Source organism: Streptopelia decaocto, assembly GCF_964273445.1.
Source record: "Streptopelia decaocto genome assembly, chromosome: 3".
NCBI lineage: Eukaryota > Metazoa > Chordata > Aves > Columbiformes > Columbidae > Streptopelia > Streptopelia decaocto.
In genome coordinates, this window is record NC_138656.1 from 34,479,528 (window position 1) to 34,499,718 (window position 20,191).

General features: G+C 50.1%; 2 protein-coding genes across 6 annotated transcripts in view; one reads left to right on the forward strand and one right to left on the reverse strand.

The window, feature by feature from the left end:
• Positions 1-1,718: 1,718 nt before the first annotated feature.
• On the reverse strand, positions 1,719-11,432 carry POLH (DNA polymerase eta). Of its 2 annotated transcripts, XM_082048397.1 has the most exons (10): positions 11,243-11,432; positions 11,025-11,159; positions 10,730-10,941; positions 10,214-10,383; positions 6,891-6,994; positions 5,764-5,883; positions 5,020-5,143; positions 4,290-4,355; positions 3,461-3,624; positions 1,719-2,681 (listed from the first exon to the last, which is right to left on the reverse strand). In XM_082048397.1, exons 1-10 carry the CDS (start codon positions 11,377-11,379, stop codon positions 1,844-1,846), a joined length of 2,070 nt encoding a protein of 689 aa, XP_081904523.1. In that variant the 5' UTR covers positions 11,380-11,432; the 3' UTR covers positions 1,719-1,843. The 2 variants fall into 2 exon arrangements, with proteins under 2 accessions (XP_081904523.1, XP_081904524.1); XM_082048398.1 differs by lacking the exon at positions 4,290-4,355.
• Positions 11,433-11,588: 156 nt separating this feature from the next.
• Positions 11,589-20,191, forward strand: part of XPO5 (exportin 5) — a 29,392-nt gene continuing 20,789 nt past the window's right edge. For 2 of the 4 annotated variants that reach the window (XM_082049221.1, XM_082049222.1), the window contains exons 1-13: positions 11,589-11,760; positions 12,072-12,193; positions 12,777-12,849; positions 13,436-13,573; positions 13,897-14,079; positions 15,101-15,142; positions 16,013-16,039; positions 16,342-16,527; positions 17,197-17,273; positions 17,706-17,805; positions 19,114-19,197; positions 19,609-19,734; positions 19,973-20,063. In XM_082049221.1, coding sequence (XP_081905347.1) covers positions 11,656-11,760; positions 12,072-12,193; positions 12,777-12,849; positions 13,436-13,573; positions 13,897-14,079; positions 15,101-15,142; positions 16,013-16,039; positions 16,342-16,527; positions 17,197-17,273; positions 17,706-17,805; positions 19,114-19,197; positions 19,609-19,734; positions 19,973-20,063 — 1,354 coding nt within the window. In that variant the 5' untranslated portion in view covers positions 11,589-11,655. The remainder of the gene's footprint in view (positions 11,761-12,071; positions 12,194-12,776; positions 12,850-13,435; positions 13,574-13,896; positions 14,080-15,100; positions 15,143-16,012; positions 16,040-16,341; positions 16,528-17,196; positions 17,274-17,705; positions 17,806-19,113; positions 19,198-19,608; positions 19,735-19,972; positions 20,064-20,191) is intronic. The other 2 variants (XM_082049223.1, XM_082049224.1) reach the window with 1 other exon arrangement.

Consider the following 20,191-nt stretch of genomic DNA (forward strand, 5'->3'; position numbering starts at 1 on the left):
GCCTTCTCTCCATGAGAACAGGTGATTCCCTTGGGACAAGCAGAGGCAGAATGGCTTCCCTGTGGAGGTGACTTGTGCCACTGAGGGGATTTGCTTGTTCTCAACTTGTTTTTGTGTCAGGTAGTGGCATCTGCAGAGTCCAGTCCTGCCAGACACCTAGGAAATGAGACACGCTGCTGTCACAGGAGCGTGAGGCAACCCTGCCAGACTAGTTTCTATTTCTCTTTATGTGAGGACTTTGGGAAATTTGTCACTTTACAACATGAAGACTGTCATTAATGGGAGTGACTCTGTAATTTCTTCCCCTGCTGATTACCAGCAGAGCTGCATGCACCAGAATGAGCTTCTTGTGCTTCCTGGAATCTCACAACAACTGTGTTGTCAAGTACTAGATGCTGCCTGACAGCAACATAGCAGCTTCCCAGCACAGCTTGTCTGCTGAAAGGAGAGCAACTCAATAGCTACAAGGAGGATGGCACAGTTCAGGAAAGAAGGGGAAACAGCACATGCAAATGCAACTGCATTTTGCATCATTATTTGTTGCCTGAAAGGCTCTCGCCCTGCTCAGGGAGGGGAAGCGTGCAGCTGATGAAACACTCTGTAAAGCACGTTTCCAAACTCCACCCAGCACTGCCTTGACGTGGCAGGTTCCTCCGCACACACACCCCACCCACACCACCCCCCCAGTCCTAAAGCTGAGTTCAAATTATTGGCAGCAGCACTTCTGGAAAGAGGCCAGCAGGTTGCAAGCAGTGGTATATTAGGGAGTTGAGCCCTGCCAGGCAGCTGAGGGCAAGCTCCTCTCTTGCCCTGGAGCCAGTCTCATACCTATATGATATTCTGCTTTGTTGGCTCTGTTGAACATTGTGGAGCACTGCAGTAGCGACTCTGATGTGAACTGTGGCCCAGAGAGCTGAAGGAAGTTATTTAGCAGAGCACAATCACAACAGATACCTGTCATCAAGTTGCATGTTGTATCACCAGGAGTCTGGGAAGGAGGAAAAATGTGGTTATACACGCTGTAATGGAGTACAGCTTTCACAGCGAGCTGTGTGACATCCCTTCTCTAAAGACTCTAGCAGTGGACTGTTTATGTATCAATAGCAATTATCAGGCACTAGTGTTGCAATTTCAATAATCCCACCAACAAGTATGCCGCTGCAGCTCCAGCTTCCTCAGATCTCATTTGACAGGAGCAGCCTTTCCCACGTACTCCAGACCTGGTGATAAGCATCATGCTAAGGCCTGCTACACAGAGGGAATTGCCAGGCTGTCTCTAACAAAAACCTTGAGGCCAAGGGGGGGATAAAAATCAGTGTCTACCAGGTAGAGAGGGGAGAAGGAACCACAGGGCTTATAAGTTATACAGTAAGGGCAAGGCCTGCAACTGCAGCCAGAGGAGAACCACCATGAGATGAAGTCTTCCTACTAAGTGACTGGATAGGGGTTCAACCCTAGACTTGGCTGGAGATTCCCTTGGATAAGCCACATACATAAAAAGCAGGATACACTGCCCATTTTTACAGCAGAAACAGAAAGCTGTAGGAACAGAATTACTATATGCTATAGAAATATCCATGGCAGGAGCTACAGGCAAGAGTACGAAGCAGCTGCTGGTAGCATCAAGCAGGCAGAGGCAGGCTCGCTGCCAGCAGCTAAACAGTACATCCAGCATCACATGCAATTCAAGACTTCCATTTCTTCTTAGACTTGGGTAGAGATAATTTATTTGTTTTTTCTGCATTAAAACCTGACAGGCAGTATAAAAACTTTTGAATCTATTTAAAAACACTGATTCTTTAAAAAACACTGATTATCTAAAAACTCCTAGCACGGCTGGGAGTTAAGGAGGTAAACGCTTGAAGAAAAAGTCTAAAGTTCTTGTCACACCTTCTCTGGGGCATTTTGCATTAGATCCTGCTGGAGTCTTGGGCTTGTTCTTTGCCTTGGCAGGAGACCTAGGAGCTGGTGCTGAAGCTGTGGGAGCACTGGGGTCTAGGAAGGAGCTTTGCAGCTCCAGAGCAAAGTGGTAGTCCATGTGCTCCGGGAACTCCCACACCAGCACGAGCTGGCCACACTTCTCACAGTACTGCTGGTCCCCTGGTGAGGCAGGAGGGAGCAGGGCAAGCTCTGGAGACGGTGGTAAATTCTGGTCACTTCCCTCCATAGCTGGCTCTAATTTCAGAAAGGTCATGGAGCTGGGTGGAGTTGAAGGTGTTTGCATAGCATCAGACAGCGACTTTTCACAGGGAAGCCTCTTGTAAGGAGAAGTAGGGCTCCCATCTCTAGGACTCTGCTTCACAGGGGATTCCAGGTCACGCTGCACAGAGGCAAGTCCAATGCCATCTGTCCCTTGGTGCTCTGGTGAGCTGGGCACAGGTGGCTCTGCAGCAGTAGCGGCAGGTAGGCTGGTTGCTGCCACTGTCTGTGACTGCTGCCTTTCTGCCGCCTTTTGGAAGAATGACTCAATAGCATTAGCTGGCTTCTGCCTAAGCTCTTTGCTTGGACTCCTGAAGAACTTGACCCTGGGCCTCTTAGAAGATGTGCTGTTTTGGCTGGCAGTGGCAGTGCCATCAGGCTGGGCATCGCTCGTCAGAAAGGTGGCGATGCCTGCAGAGAGGAGCGTGGCAGGCTCTGAGAACTTGCTTGCTGAGAGAAGCACCGATATGAGCGGTGGAGACCTGCAAAGGACAGACCAACATCAACTCAGACACCAGCCTGGGAAGCAAGAAGTCTTTCAAGGTAAGACTTTAAGCAACATAAAATGTTCACGGATAGGGGAATTGCACTCTGGGTGTCTGGCAAGGGATGAAAGAGATGCTTCCTCTGACAAAACGTTAGTATTGCTATCTCCAGAACAGTCTCACCGACACAGCAGGCTGCATTCGGCAGAGCAGAAAACCTCTTCGCAGAACAGCATTTCCCAAAGGAATGGGCACTGGAGCAGGCAGCCAGCTGCCAGCCTGGACTTTCAGTCCACCACAGGCTGGAGCTACTGTGAGAATCCCAGGCAAGGTGAGAGGGCCTTAGGGGAGCAGCAGCCTTGTCAGAGCCTAACAGACAGGACTTCCATGCCTTAGCTATGCCTCAGACTCACTGCAGAGCAGGAGGAAGGAAGTAACATTGAATACATGAGCTTGCGCACCTTAGTGATCCTTCCTGCCCCAATGGCCTCCTCCCAAAAAGCACGTTTGTCCTTAGGGGAGGAGAACAAGGCGTCACTAGTTTCTCCAGCCCAGGAAGGCAAGGACTGCCTCGCTCCAGCTGGACACCCCCCTGCCAGTAGCAATCAGCTCCAAGTATGGAATTGAGGAGGGTCTGGCCAGATGTGGGACGAGGTGGCTTTTCCTACCAGTCAGCATAATACTATAATTCCTTTCTGTAAGGTCCCCGGCTCATCCTGCACGCCCTGCAGCAGAGCAACCCCCAACCATCACACAAACACCCCTTCTACACTCACCAGGCTGCCTGGTAAGCCCCAGCCATGTTGCAGGTTTGGATGAGGGCAAAGGCATCATTGCAAATCTTCTGGGCATCATAGCGTGTCAGAGCACAATGGCGTGACACCCGGGTGTCTCCCTCCATGCGGATGACCACCATCAGCTGCTTGGCCACTCGGTGGTTCTGTAGAGAGAAGAGGTAGTTGTGTTTCAAGTAACACCAGCAGGAAAAGCCAAGGAGATGGCCTTGCTGCCCAGAACCTTGTGCTATCAGCTACCACCTCCCAATGATGCCATGTGACAAGTGGCAGCTTGTCCTGCCTGGCCTGATCTCCAGGGGATGACATACAGGACAGCAAGTGCTTGTGCCATGCAGGATAGAAAGCAGTTAGTCCTTATTTTCCTCAAAAGGCAGCTGTGCACCTTTTTATGCCCTCCCTGCAGTGATGAAGCTTGCAGATAAACCTCACCCTGGTCTGCAGTCTGCTATCTGGATTTGAGCATATTGCTTCCTCTCACAGCCCACAGCACAGGCAGAGCTACATCAGCAAAGGGCTTGCAAGAGAGATGGTGTGGTGGCTTTCAGGTCCCTGCATCCTAAAGCATGGGACAAGGACCATCCTTCGCCCTGCCGTGTTCTGGGGCAAAACCATCCTTCCTGGCCAGGCTCCTGCACACCTCTTTTTGGGGCACCTCAACACATAGGCACACATCTCAGGGTGAGCAAATTTTCTTCCCAACCACACACCAACCTCAGCCTCCTGCAAACAGCTCTCAGTGCAAACATGCTGTGTGGTTTCCTGAAAGCCAGCAGGGAAAAGGCTGTCCCCCTGCCACCCCCCTCCTTACCTGGCTCCTGTCCTTGATCAGTCTGGATTCCAGCTCCAAGGCCAGCTGCAGGAGCCAGTGTTGCACCTGGACAAGACAGTGGTAACAGACAGGTTGGGCCTCTGCTCCCAGCACTGCCCCCAGCCCTGAGCAACACTCTGTGCATGGGGCAATGCTGGAGAGGGATCAGACTGGAATGGACACAGACTATCACAAGGCCTCATGTCTTGAGTACTCCTGGAGAAATTGGCCCAGGTGAGGATTCAGCACTGGAGGGAGGGCACTGTAGATACCACACAGGTCCTGCAGCATTAGTGCCAGATTTTGCCAAGTAATCTGGGCCCCCTGCCCTGGATCTCTCTTGGTGTCTCCCTACAGCTCTGTGGGAACCTCTCCCAGGCTAACAGGTAAGGTGCACTCTCCCTCTTTCTTTGGGTTAGCTACCTTCTTTCTAGCAACCAAGCCCCTGAATCTTGGCACCATGAATACCTTTTGAACAATACAAGCCCACAGTTTCCCTCATGGAAATTACACCAAGGTTGGACCTCTTTGTGCAGGAGTTTGTCAATGCATTTCTGTCAAACAGGGATTTCCCCAGTTTCCCCAAATCACCTCCTTGCACTGAGCCCCTAGGCTGAATTTTAGGACACCGTGGCACAAAAAAATCAGCAGTTTTGCAAGCTAGTCTCAGCTTATAGTGTTCTCTTCAGTGGAAAGGCCAAGCCTTGTGCTAGGTGTAGGCTTCTTTTACCTCCTTCTGTGTGGCCAGGGCTGACCTCCCAGGGAAGTTCTTGCTGCAGCCAATGGACTGAGGCAGGTACCGGTTTTTGACAGGTTCATCTTCAATTCCTCTGCACAAGTCATACAGCCAAGACCTGAAAGCCACAGAGGAAGCAGGAGGTGAAGGCAGCCACAGACAGGCAGGCATCGCTGGGCAGCAAGTCAGCCTTCTGCTGAGCCATGGTTTCAGCTCTGTGCACACTGTGACTCTGCCTCCCATCCCCAGCTCTGCAGCTGCAGCCGCAGCTGAACAGGCAGGCTTCCTTCAGGCCACAACTGCCTGTCAGCACAACTCCTCTGCCTCTTCTCCTGAAGTGGCAAGAGTTCAGCAGTCTGCAGGGCACCTCAGACGCTGCCCTGGGCCCAGAAGTGGTGTTTCAGGCTCCAGTCCAGCCTTATAATTTCCTCTGTAATGAGGCTGTTAGGCCTGCCTGCTTCCAAGCCTGCAGGGAGCCCTTCCACGGCTTGGCCCATCTTTACACGCTGTGGAGGAAGGCAGAGGAGCTGGCTGACAGGCAAAATATTATCCTGTGGAGGGTGCCTGGGAGCAGACAAGACTGGAAACCTGTTTGTGGGCCTGCCAGACCAATGCTTCTCAAAGGTGTCACTCAAGTTTTACCTTCCAGCCATCCTAATCACAGCAGAACAACCTGTGACCAAAAGGAAGTCTTAGTTCCTGCCAAGAACCAAGTTGTGGTGAGTGGTTTATCATTACCCAGTTTTGTCTCCAAAGTGAGTCTGGAGCTCTGTCTCACTGAACCGTGTCAGCTCCCCGATGTATTCCACTCCCAGGATGTCTGTGATGGCAGTGCCAAGCTTGCCTCCCAGGTTACGGCTACAGCAGAGAAAGAGAGAAAAATAGAGAACACAAATGAAGTATCACATGGAGATTATGCCAAATCTTTATGCAGCAGCTCCCCCTAGTTCAGGAGTGCTAGAAGCAGTCAGAAAATAGTAGGACAAAAGGGAGCACTTGGTGGTACATAATAGCTCTTTTGCTTGTGGTAAGGCACATAGGAGTTGCAGTGGGAACTGCTCCTTGGCTCACCAAGTTTCAGTGCATCTCCCTCAGCTCGATCTTGATCTCAAGCCACGCTCTGAAAAATGGCTCACAGGCTCCCTGCTTCCTCCTACACAGACAGGACCATTCTCCACCTATCTCCTCATCCCGAGATGAAAAGAGGACCAGGGTTCCATTCCTCTGGAGCAAAGGTGCTGGCAACTCTTCCTCACACCAGGGAAAGTACTTGGGCACAGTGCAGATGTTCAAAACCAAAGCACATCTGCTCTCTGAGAACACAGCTCTGTCGCTCATGCTGGGGCACCGCTACAGCCTCCTTCCCCACAGTTGCTCCAGCTTACACCTGCGGACCCCAGCGGTCATCCTGAGCACAGCTCTACTGAGGGAAGGGCTGCCCAGAGGATGTTAGTGGCCTCTTCCGTGGGGGTCCCTTTACCGGCAGGCTGCAGCTCCCCCTGAACTGCCACTCACAGCTGTGAGGGATTACTGGCGGGACTTCCTCTCCCTTTCTTGCAAGCATTGATGAGCTGTGGAGTTGAAAGCCTTTGCTGGCTGCTATCAATTAGCATCAAATTGCTCTCTGCTGAGTTGGCCAGGAGCAGTTTCCTACCCCCAAGTCACTTTAGTTCTGCTCACACAAGCAACGATGACAAACCAAGAGAAGCAAGTACCACAACAACAAAGACAAACAGGGCTCTCTTCCTGATAAAAATCTGGATTGCAGAAGCACAGCACCAGCACTTCAAATATGTGCTCTTGCCACAGAGCAGCTCAGCCTGAGCCCCAAGCTGCACAAAAGCTGGCAGCTCCCCAGTACTTACATGTTGCTGACGGGCAGTTGGCTGAAGAGCTGCGGGACAAATCGTGAAGATATGAGTGTCTGGCGGTTGGGCTTGTTTAACCCACAGGCCAGTTTTGCCAGTGTCTGTAACACAGAGGAGAGTGGAAACCCGTTATTACAAACTCTGCACCGGCTCTATTGTGGCTCAACCTAACAGCTCCTGCTGTATCACCTCTAAAGGCTGCCTTTGGAATAGCTGCAAGAAAGGACATGCAGGTTGCACCATTGCTTGCCCCCAGGTACCACCCACCTTGGGACCTGGCACAAACTGGCTGGGTGCCCTGAAAGCACTGCTGCTTCCAGACTTCTGGTTCTGCAAAGGGACGGACTCCTGCTCCAGGCAGCTTGGGGGATCTGGGTCTATCACCTGCTCTGGTTGGATTAGTTTTCATCAGGCAAGCATGCTAGAACTTCCTGTAATCCTCCCCAGGCTACTTCTCTCACTATGTCTTGCTCCTTCATCTTCTGTGTTTGTCTTGCTTTTTCTCAATGTCACTATTTTAATCTTCTCTCTGCGAGGTCCACAGCAGGATAAAGCTGCAAAAGCGAATCTGCAAAATACAGAAATGCTGGCCTGGAAGGGATTCTCTAGCCTATCTGCTATATAGCTTCCCCTTCCACTCTAATCTACAGTATCAAGAATACACAGACCAGCCTGAAATATATTTAGCTGTGTGTTTTGTTCTTTTTTTAAACAAATCTAATAATTCCCTCTTTCACTGCTTTACCTCCTATAACTAAGGAAAATTTCCTTCCTGCCTGTTGAGCTATGATCTTTATTAACAGCCTGTTTTACAGGCTTACATGCATTCCCACTCTTTTCTACATAAAGTAGATACCTTTCCTTCAACTTTTCATATCTAGTCATTTTCCAGATGTCTAGTTATTGTTATTCTTCTTTCACTGGAGACTTTTCTAAGTTTATCCGCACTGTTCATAAAGTCAAGTGCTGCAAGCTTAACCAATCACTGATTTCACAGGGAGAAATAATTTACTTTTTCTGACACCTTCTCCAATTTGCACATGCTGAAACAGGATGGCTGTTTCTACCAGAGCACTCACATTACTGACTCATCCTGCCGCTTGGCCACAAGTAACTCCAGGCTACATCTTGACTTACTGTGACTTAGCCAAAAAGCCTGCTGGTTGCTTTTTTCCTATAAACCACTAAAACAGTCAGCGAGGAGCATAAAAAGCACTGCTTAGTGATTTCAGTCTGTTTCTGGGCTTTTGTAAGCCCAGAGTTTTCATCTCCAGTTTCACCACCCAGAACTCTCACAGCCTGGGCCCTTAGCCCCATCTGTGTTTAGCATCACCTGAATACCTACAACTGTTCCCTCTCTATAGGCTTCCTTGAAAATACTGGCTTCAAGTGCATCTCAGAGAGACCCCCCCAGGATCCCACTCTAAACATCCCAATTTCAATGTAAGTCACTGAGCAAAATTATTATGGAAAACAATAATGTTTTCTTCAGCTAGACACACACCTTTCAGATAACCTCAGTCACGTCATGTTTTGCTAGGGTTTCATCTTCGGCTTATGCAACTCAGAGCGAGGTGCATTAGAAACCTTAAGGTAAATACCTCACATCTGCAGTTTCCTGTGTACATTAGGCCACTCACGCTGTCAAGGGGTCACATAAATGAGTTGGGCACAAGTGGTTCTTGATAAAACCATGCTGTTGTTTCATTTATCAGCTGGGTTCCTGGTGGACTCTGAACAAGTTAGCTCACTAGGAAGAAAAGTCCCTCAGGAGAGTTTTCTTCAGGAAAAAATAGAGCTCAAATCAGGTAACCTTGAGTTTTAGGCAACAGTGGCTGTAGCAAGAGAATGGTTTTTAATTCCCAGTGACTTGGAGGAAGAATACCAGTTTGGTGCACTGAGGTGAGTTGGGTTGCTTTTCCTCTTTGTGGTCAGTCAGTCTTTACCCCCCTGTTCGCTATATTTTGGGTGATGCTCAGCCAGCTGCTGAGAGCAGCCACAGGAGCACTTCGTGCATGACAGCAGCTGCAGAAACAAATGGACTTTGATGCTGCAGCTATAGAGGGTTTCCTGCTGGGTGAAATGCAGAGTGGTTTGCTAAGAGCAAACCTGTTTTGTTCTTTGCAAAAGGGGCTCATCTGTACAGTTATGACTTCAAAAATGCAGGCTCTGACCAAAACAGGAATAGGATAAAGACTAAATGGATGCTTTGGATCTTAAGGGAGACACATTTCATCTTAGACTGCTGCAGAAACAACTGAAACTATTACCAGCAATACACAGGTACTGGAGCTAGTTCTGCACAGGATCACCTTGAGCAGACCGTGATGCAGGGACAGCTGAGGAAGATCACTGGTACAGAAATTTCCAGTGAAAGGGATGTTCAACTTGCTTTTTTGCTCTCTTTAACCAATAACAACAGAGAACATTCCTGCTATCCCTACAGCTTCTCCCAGCTTCCATTAAGTTTCTATGCCAGCATTCTTATTTCTTTGTTTTAAAAGAAGCAAGGAAATGATGATGTACTGTGCTATCCCTGAAGAACTGTATATCTATACTAGCAAGCAAAATGCATAGATTACCACATCAGAAGTATACATATGGCTGTGCAGAACACACTATAGTGCTCTATAGGTACCAATCTTTTCTGCAAAGGTTGAAATAAGTGCTAGGTGCTCTCAGCAAACCACTCTGCATTTCACCCAGCAGGAAACCCTCTATAGCTGCGGCATCAAAGTCCGTTTGTTTCTGCAGCTGCTGTCATGCATGAAGTGCTCCTGTGGCTGCTCTCAGCAGCTGGCTGAGCATCACCCAAAATACAGCAAACAAGGGGGTAAAGACTGACTGACCACAAAGAGGAAAAGCAACCCAACCCATCTCAGCGCCACCAAACTAGTATTTTTTTTCTCCAAGTCGCTGGAAATTTTTGTCAGTAAAAAACTATTCCCTGGCTACAGCCACCGTTGCCTAAAACTTGGGGTGGTGGTGATCTGTTTTAAGCTCTTTTTTTTTTTCCCCCGAAGAAAACTCTCTTCAGGGACTTAAAACCTTTCTCTTCCTAGTGAGCTAACTTCTTAGAGTACACCAGGAACCCAGACAGTAAATGAATTAAACACTGACTGCATAAGTCACATCTCCGGGAAAAGATTTCTTCCCCTTCCCAGATGTCCTATAATTTCCTTGAAAGCGTGCTCACATATGGCTGCATTCCCTGCTCAGCTCATCTTGCATAGGACATAGAAGAGTACATGGAAGACCATCTACAGCATGTTCTGATTCTGCTACTCAGAAGAAGTCAAGCTGTTGTACTGCACACATACCTTATTGTGTGAAATCCCAGCTGAACACCTGAATCCAGTGGCTGCTTCCACAGCCACCCTCATTTCTTCCACAATTACTGCACCCATGGTGAGCTGCAGGTCAGGACAGTCGGGGTTATCAAAAGACAATGACGCCAGCCACTCCTGCAAGCCACGTTGCCGCAGCTCCTCTGGAAAAGGGACACAAAGGGGATCAACGTTGGCGTTTCTTGCTGAGCCCAGCAAAGGGACTGGCAGCATCAAGGAGCCACGGGAAGCAGCCACATGCTGCTCTATCTGCATGCCGACAGCCAGGATGAAAAGCAGGCACCTAAAAGCCATTCAGCAGGGAAAACAGAGATCCCATTTACCGCGCTTTCACTTCGGGGGACACACAGCACCCCACCATCTGTTGATGTACAGGGAGCAAGAGTGACGGAGCAGGGGAGGGACGGCACAGGGGGAGCAGCATCGCCTTGTGTGGCCCCAAGCAAAAGCCCAGGCCGAAGCGCCGCGGGTCGCCGGTCCGGTGCATACCCTTCTCGCCGGGCTGGGGACCGGGGTCGTCGGGCAGCCCCTGCACGAAGGTGGTGGGCAGCAGGGCGGCCGCCAAGGGGCGCCCCCGCAGCGCCCGCAGCCGCTCCCGCGCGCTGCCCGTCAGGTCCAGGTACGCCTCGTCGATGCTGGCCCGCTCGATGGCGGCGAAGCGCGACAGCACCTGCATCACCTCCGTGCTGGCCTCCCGGTACCTGCCGGGCGGCGGGCACAGCCTTCAGGCGCCACCCCGCGCAACGGCGACCCCCGCCGCCCCCCACCCGCCGGCCCCACTCACCGGGTGAGATCAGCCTTGCCCCGCGCCTGGGGCACCCGCGCCAGCGCCAGCTCGGGGCACAGCGCCCGCGCCTCCGACGCCCACATCCCGCGGGTCACGCCGAAGGCGCGCGCCTCGTAGCTCACCGCGATGATCCTGCAAAGACACGGGCGGCGGCTGCAGGGAGGGCGCGGCCGCGGGTGGAAGGGACCGCGGCCGGGGACGCCGCCGGCACCTACCCGCCGCCCTGCCACTCTTTGTATTGCACCACGGCGCAGGGGCGGCCGCGCAGCTGCGGGTCGAGGCGCTGCTCCACCTGCATGAAGAAGCAGTCCATGTCCACCAGGGCCACCACGCGCTCCCGGCCCCGCGACATGTCCCAACCGGCGCCGCCGCCGCCACCTCCCGCCCGACCGTGGGCCCCGCCCCGCCGGCTCCTGGGAGCGCGTCCCCGCGCGGGGCACGCCGGGAGTTGCAGTTCTCCGGGGGAAGGTTCGCCGTGACGGCGCGCCGCGCACGCGCGCTCCCGCCGGCTCCTTCCCCGCGGCACATGCGCAGAGGCGCCGCGGTGCCGCGCGTGCGCCGCGTGCCGGGCGCCCCCTCCTCTCGCCCGTCGGTGGCCGGTGGCGCGGGCCCGGCCGGCGCCGCCGCCATGTCCGCCGAGCAGGTGAGCAGCCTGTGCGAGCAGCTGGTGAAGGCGGTGACGGTGATCATGGACCCGGCCTCCACGCAGCGATACCGCCTGGAGGCGCTAAAGGTACCCGGGCCGGGGCGGGGAGGCGCCGGGCTCCGGCCACGCGGGTGCCCCGTCCGCACGGCCCCGGGGCCCGCTCGGCGCGGCGGGTGATGGGGGGTGTCCGGGCGGCTCCCGAGGCGCTGGCAGCCGTCGGGAAGCAGGGGAGGGCGGCGGGAGCTGTTCCTGCGCGGCGCCGAGGGGGCCGGGCGGATCTCCCTGGCGGGCCCCTCAGGAGCCGGGGCTGCGCCCCCCTCCCCAGCGCCCCGTTACCGGCCGCCCCGTGCCCACCCCCGTGTTTTAACCGCGTGTGCCTGTCCGCGGTTCTTTCCCAGTTCTGCGAGGAGTTCAAGGAGAAGTGTCCCATCTGCGTGCCCTGCGGGCTGAAGCTCGCGGAGAAGACGCAGACGGCCATCGTCCGGCACTTCGGCCTGCAGATCCTGGAGCATGTGGTCAAGTACGGTCCCCTGCCCCGGGGAAGGGTGCCGGCCCCTGGCCGTGCAGCCCCTGGCGCGGGCTCTGTGCCCCCTCGGGGCCTTCCACTTCAGGGAGGCACGTTCAGGACACAGAGAATCTGTTCTGCAGCACAGGACGGCTGCTGTCCTACTCTGTGCTGCTTTCTAAAAATGGTTGGGAAGGTTAATTCACCGAGCTCCAGGACACATTGGCATCGAAGATGTAAATAAGCACGCAGGGTTATCAGTAGGTCTTCGCAGCATTCTCCATCGTTAGCCTCATGCTAACAAAGAGGCTTTGTAGTAGTTCAGTTCTGAGACTCTGCTCTCTCTGCCGCCTCTACAGACCTGGTGCTTTGTGCTTTTGCTGCTGCTTCTCATGTCTGTTGGCCTCAGTGGTGCATGCTGATTTGCTATCAGCAGTTTTTTAACTCAGCCTTTTCATTAAAGGGTTGGGCACTGGCAGATTCAGTGAGCTGTAGCGTTCCTAGTTTAGGTGAAGAAGTGATAGTTCGTTGGGAAGTCAAGAGATCTTTATGAATGTTTTGACTTGGTGTCTTTTATTTTTTTTTAACTTTTGAACAGGTTCCGCTGGAACAATATGCCTCGCCTAGAAAAAGTTTATCTAAAGAACAATGTTATGGGCCTCATATCCAATGTAAGTACCTATTACCCCAGGCTGTTTTCTGAAGCACAGTTCTTTCACTTGGAGATAGAAAGAAGGAGTGAAAAAGAAAAAAAGACTCCAGTTAGTTAGCACAGAGGACCTAAATTCGATTCTGCATTTCATTACTTTCTTGCTGTGCATCCCTGGTTGTTCCAGTGCCTTTCTCTGTCTTGTAGTCAGGTTGATGACCATGTCGTCTCACAGGGAAGGAAGTTGTGAGGCTTGTATAACATATATAAGGTACTTTTGCTTTTCTTAGGAGGAAATTCAGTAAATATGGATGTTCTTGTCTTTTGCAACAATACTGAAGTAATTATATTAGTTGTGTTTTCTCTGTCATTGTGCTTGTGACCAAGTAACCTTTTGAGGAAAATCCTTTTGGTTCCTGGAGTTTGCTGGCTACGGGTGCTTGGGAGGGTAGGAGTGTCATCCCAGGTAGCTGGGATGAAGAGCTACCCAATGTTGGTTCTGTTTTTTATTTTGTATTTGGAACATTTGCAACCACTGTGCCTCCTGGGTGAGAATTATAAATGTCTGGTGTCTGTGGGTTTGTGTAACTGCCCCTTTCTTATCACAGGGAACTCAAAGTATTCTAGAGGAGGAAAGTCACATTAAGGGTGTTCTGTCTCGCATTGTGGTGGAGATGATCAAGCGTGAATGGCCTCAGCACTGGCCTGACATGCTAAAGGAGCTGGATACTCTCTCCAAGCAAGGGGTATGAAACACATCTGTCTGTTCTGTTCTGCTTGCACATATTGTGGGTTTCAGTGTTCCATCGTCCTGAGGAAAGCCTGACTGACTGACTCATGGTCAGCTGAGACAGGCTGATTGATGATGGACTCAAAAATCCTTGTAAAATTAAGTTACTCTAGCAGATTATTTTAGCAGAGAGAGAATGCCATGCTCTTGTCTTGTTTTCCCAAGGTGTGACCTGTATCTTCATGCATGCTCATTTTCTCTCTGCACCTCTGAGCTGTCCTCTAGTGATTTTAATGTTTGAACTGTGCTGATGGAGTGTATTTCATTCTGGAACATCAGGAAACTCAGACAGAACTGGTGATGTTCATCCTCCTACGTTTGGCGGAGGATGTGGTGACTTTTCAAACTCTGCCTACCCAGCGGCGACGAGATATCCAGCAAACCCTTACCCAGAACATGGAGAAGATCTTCAGCTTCCTACTAACTACCCTGCAGCAGAACGTCAATAAGTACAGACGCATGGTAAGAGCCCCCTTTCCTTGGGTTCAGTCAGTGCTGGAGGTGTTTAGGAACTGGGGTACAACTCGTGAGTTGTTGGGGAAGCAAGTGCAGAAACTGTGTGAAATCCATCGCTGTTGCAGGGAGGTGGGGATCTGCTGTGGCTTGGGGAGCTGGTGCTGATCAGAGAGACTGATCACACCAGGTTGGCAGGGTTAGTGTTGATAGTTTGGATTTGCTAGTGTAAATGGCTTGCGTGGGTGCGTGCCTTGTCTGTGGTGTTGGAATGCTCCGCTGACACTAGGGGTGTACGGCTCAGCAAAAGAAAGGTGTGGTTGTGGCAGAAATGGGTAGATTTGGGGTCATTTATGCAGCACTCAGCAGTAAAGAGATGCCGTCCTGGGCTCGCATCTGCTCTCTTACGCTGCCGTGGTGTCTTTGTCGTGATGCACCAGAACACATGAGTTTTTGATGTCTCAGCATTGCATCTGGGCCTCTCTGGTCCTTTTCTCCAAGAGCTCAGGTCAGGAAGCCCTTTTTTGTCGAGTTGTGGTGAGGAATGCTCTTCCTTTTTGTATAAAGAGACTTCGTTCCTGAATTCTTACATAGAGTCAGAGATGTGCGGGTTGGTCAAGGTGGAAGGTGAAGGCAAGTCTCTACCCCTGTCTCTTCCTGTGAGAAGGAAGTAGATTTGAGAGTGAAGCAAAACTGAGAAATCAATGTAGAAACAAGTTGCTTAGGTGTGTCTCTTATTCCTTTTTTTTCTGTGAATTAAAATCCAGATTTACACTAAATGTGAAACTGGGAGGCAAAAAAAACCCATCTCCTGCCTGACTTCTGTTCATTTTCCTGACGCACGGGCAGGCTGAACAAAGCCACCTGTAGAGCAGACAGTTCTCTGTGCAGTTCGTGGTGGTGGGTGGGAGACCCTGGTGCATTTTGTAGTCTGGTTGAAATGCATTTCCAGGTAAGGTTTGAATTGCAATGCTTGAGGCTCTGAAGTGTGGCTGCTTCTGCTAACGGTGGAATCTTTCTGATTGGCAAGGTTGGAGCACCCCAGGAACAAGAAGCCCTCACCACTCCACAGGTTAGCGGATCTTTGGGATGTTTGTGCACAGGGTAAATTCTGAGGGTTGGGTGTTCAGTTACCTGTCTGCACACCGAGACTGGGGGAAATGATGGACACTTCCCCAAGACCACGGTAGTCTGCAGTGCTAATAAGTATGCACTTCTTCTGTGCTGGCTCAGTTATTAGATGTCTGGGACACAACCAGATTAACTTAAAACTACTGTACTGAATACACTGATGGACAGAATTTCCAAACCAAAACCTTGCAGCAGAAAGAAACACTTGTGGTGTCTTTGCATCTGAAAAACAAATCAAACCTGAGTGTCTGAGGGACTTGTTTTATAACAGCAGCAATGCGCTGCTTGCACCAAGTGTTTGGAGCTGGGAGTCAAGCTGTAAGCTCTCGCCTCGGCTCTCGCTCCAGCTGCCTTTCTGAACATGGACAAACCATTTTCAGACATCAATCTCAGGACATAAAAGCCACCAGCATCTTTCACAGTCTGGCTTTTGGATGCAAGATGCTTTTAAAGGTCAAAACCTTCTTCCCTGGAAGCTTCCAGGAAGCAAAGAAATACCTTTCCTTTTGGTCGCCTCTGTCTCCCTGGTGTCTGCTGACTGGAGTGTCATCTTTTGGATGAGAAGGAAATTGTGGCTTAACTTGCAATTCCAAGTCCTGGTGTCTTACCTGCCAGGGTGCTGCTGAGGTGGTTATGATGGCCACAGCAATGTCATGAGCAGCAGACTCTGTTGCAGCCTCTGTCACTAGGGAGCTGCTCTGTGAAGCTGCTGCTTTCTGCCTGCATTCTGGAGAATAGGCATGTCCAGCAGTGGCAGGGTGCAAGTGTGTGCTTCAGCTGCTCACCCACCATCTCTTGTTTTCTTTTGCAGAAAACTGATCTGGCTCAGGAGACAAAGGTGAGTGGAGCTATGCGGGAGTTAGTGCATTAATGATTTGTAAGACTAAGACTGCTTAGAATTAGGCTTTTCCCAGGCTTCGGAGTCTATTACTTGCAGTTCTCATTTACAGATGGATTTGTTCACCCATAATACAAGCTCCTTGAGAAGAGAGAAGTGAGAGGGTGGCAGCAGAAGGGTCCAAGTCTCTCACTCTCTCTGGGTGGTTCCTGGTACTGTTCTCCTAGGAAGTGGATGGCTTTAGATGGGAATTTGTGTTTCTCTGTGTCTCTGACCTCTTGCCTCCTCCTCTCTGTTTGCAGGCCCAGGCAAACTGCCGTGTGGGGATAGCAGCACTCAACACTTTGGCTGGCTACATTGACTGGGTGGCCCTGAGCCATGTCACAGCAGACAACTGCAAGCTCTTGGAGATGTTGTGTCTGCTCCTAAACGAACCTGAGCTCCAAATAGGAGCAGCAGAGTGTCTTCTGATTGCTGTCAGCAGGAAAGTGAGTTCTTCCTCCTCAGCTCCTCTGGCTCCCCTTTGTTTTGCTCTATTCTCCTGTATAAATCTTCAGATTGAGCAGTGATATACTTGCACTTTTATTTAAGAAACAAAATTTGGCCACTTATGTGAATGATATTGAGCGTGAATGTCATGCCAGCACAATACATACAGCAGTTGTTGGAACCTTCTCCAACTTCTGTGCTCACTTCTCCTCGCAGTTTTGAAGTTGGAGGTCCCCATTGACTTTTTCCCCCACTTTCTACAACTGTGAAGTGGCAAATAGTGTCACCAGCTGTGTCATCTGGCAGCTCAGAGAAATGACAGCACGATCTAAACAGGTGATTTCACCATTATGTTCACAAGCAGCTTAGTGTCAAACCTGAGTGTTTAGCAGCTGGCTTTAACTAGCCACTGTGCTGTGAAGAAGAGTTAATGTCTCAGGGTCAGTTTTTTGGTTTAAAGTTTCTGTGTTGAGATTGCTTGGGGAAATTTCTTGAGATCAGGAATACATTAGATTTTTTGACAAGTTTTTTCTGAAATAATTTGTAAGGACAGATGTAAGGACAACTGGAGATCTCCTGATTTCACTTGCAGGTGGAAATAAATAGTTATGTAGGTGGGAATAAATAGTTGTGTTCTAATTGACACATTTGGTGTATTTTACATGTAGGGTAAGCTGGAGGATCGAAAGCCTCTGATGGTCTTGTTTGGAGATGTTGCCATGCACTACATTCTCTCCGCTGCCCAGTGAGTACCATCCTGCTGCTGTAATTTCACACAAAACTGCATACAAATGGCTTCACAGATGTGATTTGCAAAAGGTATTGCTGCTTAACTGCAGGAAGCTGGGGCTGGGTTAGGAGAGAACAAAATTGAACATTTCTTTTGCAAAACCTGAAAAACTGCGACTTTTTTCAAATTCCTTAATTAAAGGACAAAGTGGTGTAAATATCCCAGCTTCCCCAGCTTTCTTTTTAGCCTGAAACTGATCAGGAGGGACTCCTTCAGAGATTTTAGATGCTAGTAAAGCAGTACTACTTGATAATAGCAAAGAAGATTCCACTGCAATAAAGTCAAATTGCTCTAGTCTCTTTTTATCTACAAGATAAATAGCAGTGTGCCTGGTACCTACAGCGTGAGTAACTGTGATCCTGTTTTTCTCTCTCCCCTTGCTCCCAGGACAGCAGATGGAGAAGGCCTGGTAGAGAAGCACTATGTTTTCTTGAAGAGACTTTGCCAAGTTTTGTGTGCATTGGGCAGCCAGCTATGTGCGTTGCTAGTAAGTCTGTGCTAATACCAGCAGCAACCCTGACAAGGCTAGTTTTTAGGGCTTAGGGGTGAGGCCACCCTGATCTAGGGTAGGACCAGGGTTCTCTCCACACATTTGGAAAAGGCAGAAATGTCTCTGTTTGCAAGTGGGGTAACGGTATCTTGCCAGCTCATAAGAATGTAGAATGGAGGGACCCTGACTGATTTCAGGCCTCTGCTGTCATCAAGAATCATCTCCTGTGACCTCTGTAAAATGCTGAAGCTTCATTGAAAATTGCTCAAGTTGATTGCTGTCTACTGCTACAGAAAAACTACTTCAGGAAATTATTGCTGTGTTGGAAGCCTTTTAAATTTCCCTGCTAAAAATGACATAAAGAGTATACCTGTTTGTTCTACCAAGATTCCCTCAAGCTGAAGGAAGAAACAGGATTTGTTCCTGCTGTTGATTTTTCTGATACTTTGTATCAATGCTGAGATGAAGATGCACACCGATACTTTGCGTACTGTGCTGGTTGCTGAATTCCCGCTCCCTCCATTCAGCACAGTGCTTCTGCCAGGCAAGGCTTAGGTTGGACATTAGGAAAAGGTTCTTCCCCCAGAGGGTGCTGGAGCACTGGAACAGGCTCCCCAGGGAGGTGTCACGGCCCCAAGCCTGACAGTGTTCAAGAAGAGACTGGACAAGCCCTCAGACACATGATGTGAACTGTGGGGTTGTCCTGTGCAGGGACAGGAGTTGGACTTGATGATCCTTGTGGGTCCCTTCCAACTCAGGACATTCTATGATTCAATTATATGGTTACTGAAGTGCAGCAAAACCTTGAATTTATGGCTCCAGGCAAGACCTGTTTTCCTAACAAACTTCCCAGAAAGTTATCAGTAAGAGATGTCCATACATTAAATGCACAGAACATTTGGAGGAATAGGAGTGAAATAATCTGGGTGTACTTGTGAAATTCTGCAGTCATTAATTCCTCTGCTTCGATAGTGCTGGGTGGACTTGACCCAGTAGGAGTAAAATTGTGCCTCATGGCAGCAGCAGCAGTTGTTAGGAATTTTATTTTAATGGAACTCCAGTGTCTGAGAAGTCACCCTTTTCAATGAGGATGTGCTGTCTCTAGCACCCCCAGGCTGATCACCAGACTTGTTACTCCTTAGGCTATACTGCCGTCAGAAAAAAATCAGGTTTTTGTTTTTTTTGTCTTGGCTCCATTATCATCTGTGGCCTTGGATGTAGTGTTCCTGCATTACCCAGAAACACACCAGTTGTGAGCACAGCATGACACGGTTTGCATTTTGTCTGAAATTGTCTTCCTAACAGGGCTCAGAGTGTGATGTGGAAACCCCAGCCAACTTTGGAAAATACCTCGATGCATTTTTAGCCTTCACAACCCATCCCAGCCAGGTATGTAAAGGACTGGAAGTCTCATGTATGTCTATGTAAGAATGTGCATGTGCAGAACTGTGCTAACCTGCCGGAGACTGCAGAACTTCAGCTGCCTAATATTGCTCTCCAGGCTCTCCATTTCAGCTGAAGACGTGGAAGGCAAAGTGGTTTCTCCTTCATTATCACCCCGTTAGGAACAGTGCCTGATACAGAGGTGCTGAGTAGAAAGTGCAGAATTTGCGATCAGCCCTAATATTTAGCTAGAGACTTTTGGCATTCTGGAAGTTAAGGTTGTGCCTGCAGGGTGCCTTGGCCTGGCCTGAACAGTTGGTGTGATTTGCTATTGCCTTCTGGTAGAAAAACTTAGTGGTGGAGATTCCAGTACTGAAATCCTTCTCTGTTCCCCTGTTTTTCCTCTTCTCTCCCCAGTTTCTGCGCTCTTCCACCCAGATCACATGGGGAGCTCTCTTTCGGCATGAAGTTCTGTCTCACAACCCCCTGTTGCTGGCCATGATCCCCAAGTACCTCCGTGCGTCTATGACCAACCTAGTGAAGGTATGGGATCGCTGTGGCCAGGGGAGTGTGAGAAGGGGCCGAGGTGAACATGGCCTGTGGATCGTGGGGGAGAAACTACATTTTTATTGTGTCTGCCAGAGAAATGATCCCCAGGCTGCCGAGCAAACAGCTCTATCTCAGCACTATCTGCTCCTTGCCTTTGATCTTCATCTCCTTGGAGCTGGTGTTAGGTGTGATAGGTGACCTCCCTTCCTGACATTGTCTGCTCTGTTTCCAGGTGGGCTTTCCCTCTAAAACAGACAGCCCCAGTTGTGAATACTCCCGCTTTGATTTTGACAGTGATGAGGACTTCAATGCCTTCTTCAACTGTAAGTTCCCATGACCCTGCGTGGAAGCTGTCATCTGTGCCTTTCCTCTTATTTTCAGTTGCTGCCTGAGCATGGAGCCTACCATGTTGGCTTGCAGCTTCCATTTGTGTCTTGGCTCTTTCAGTCTG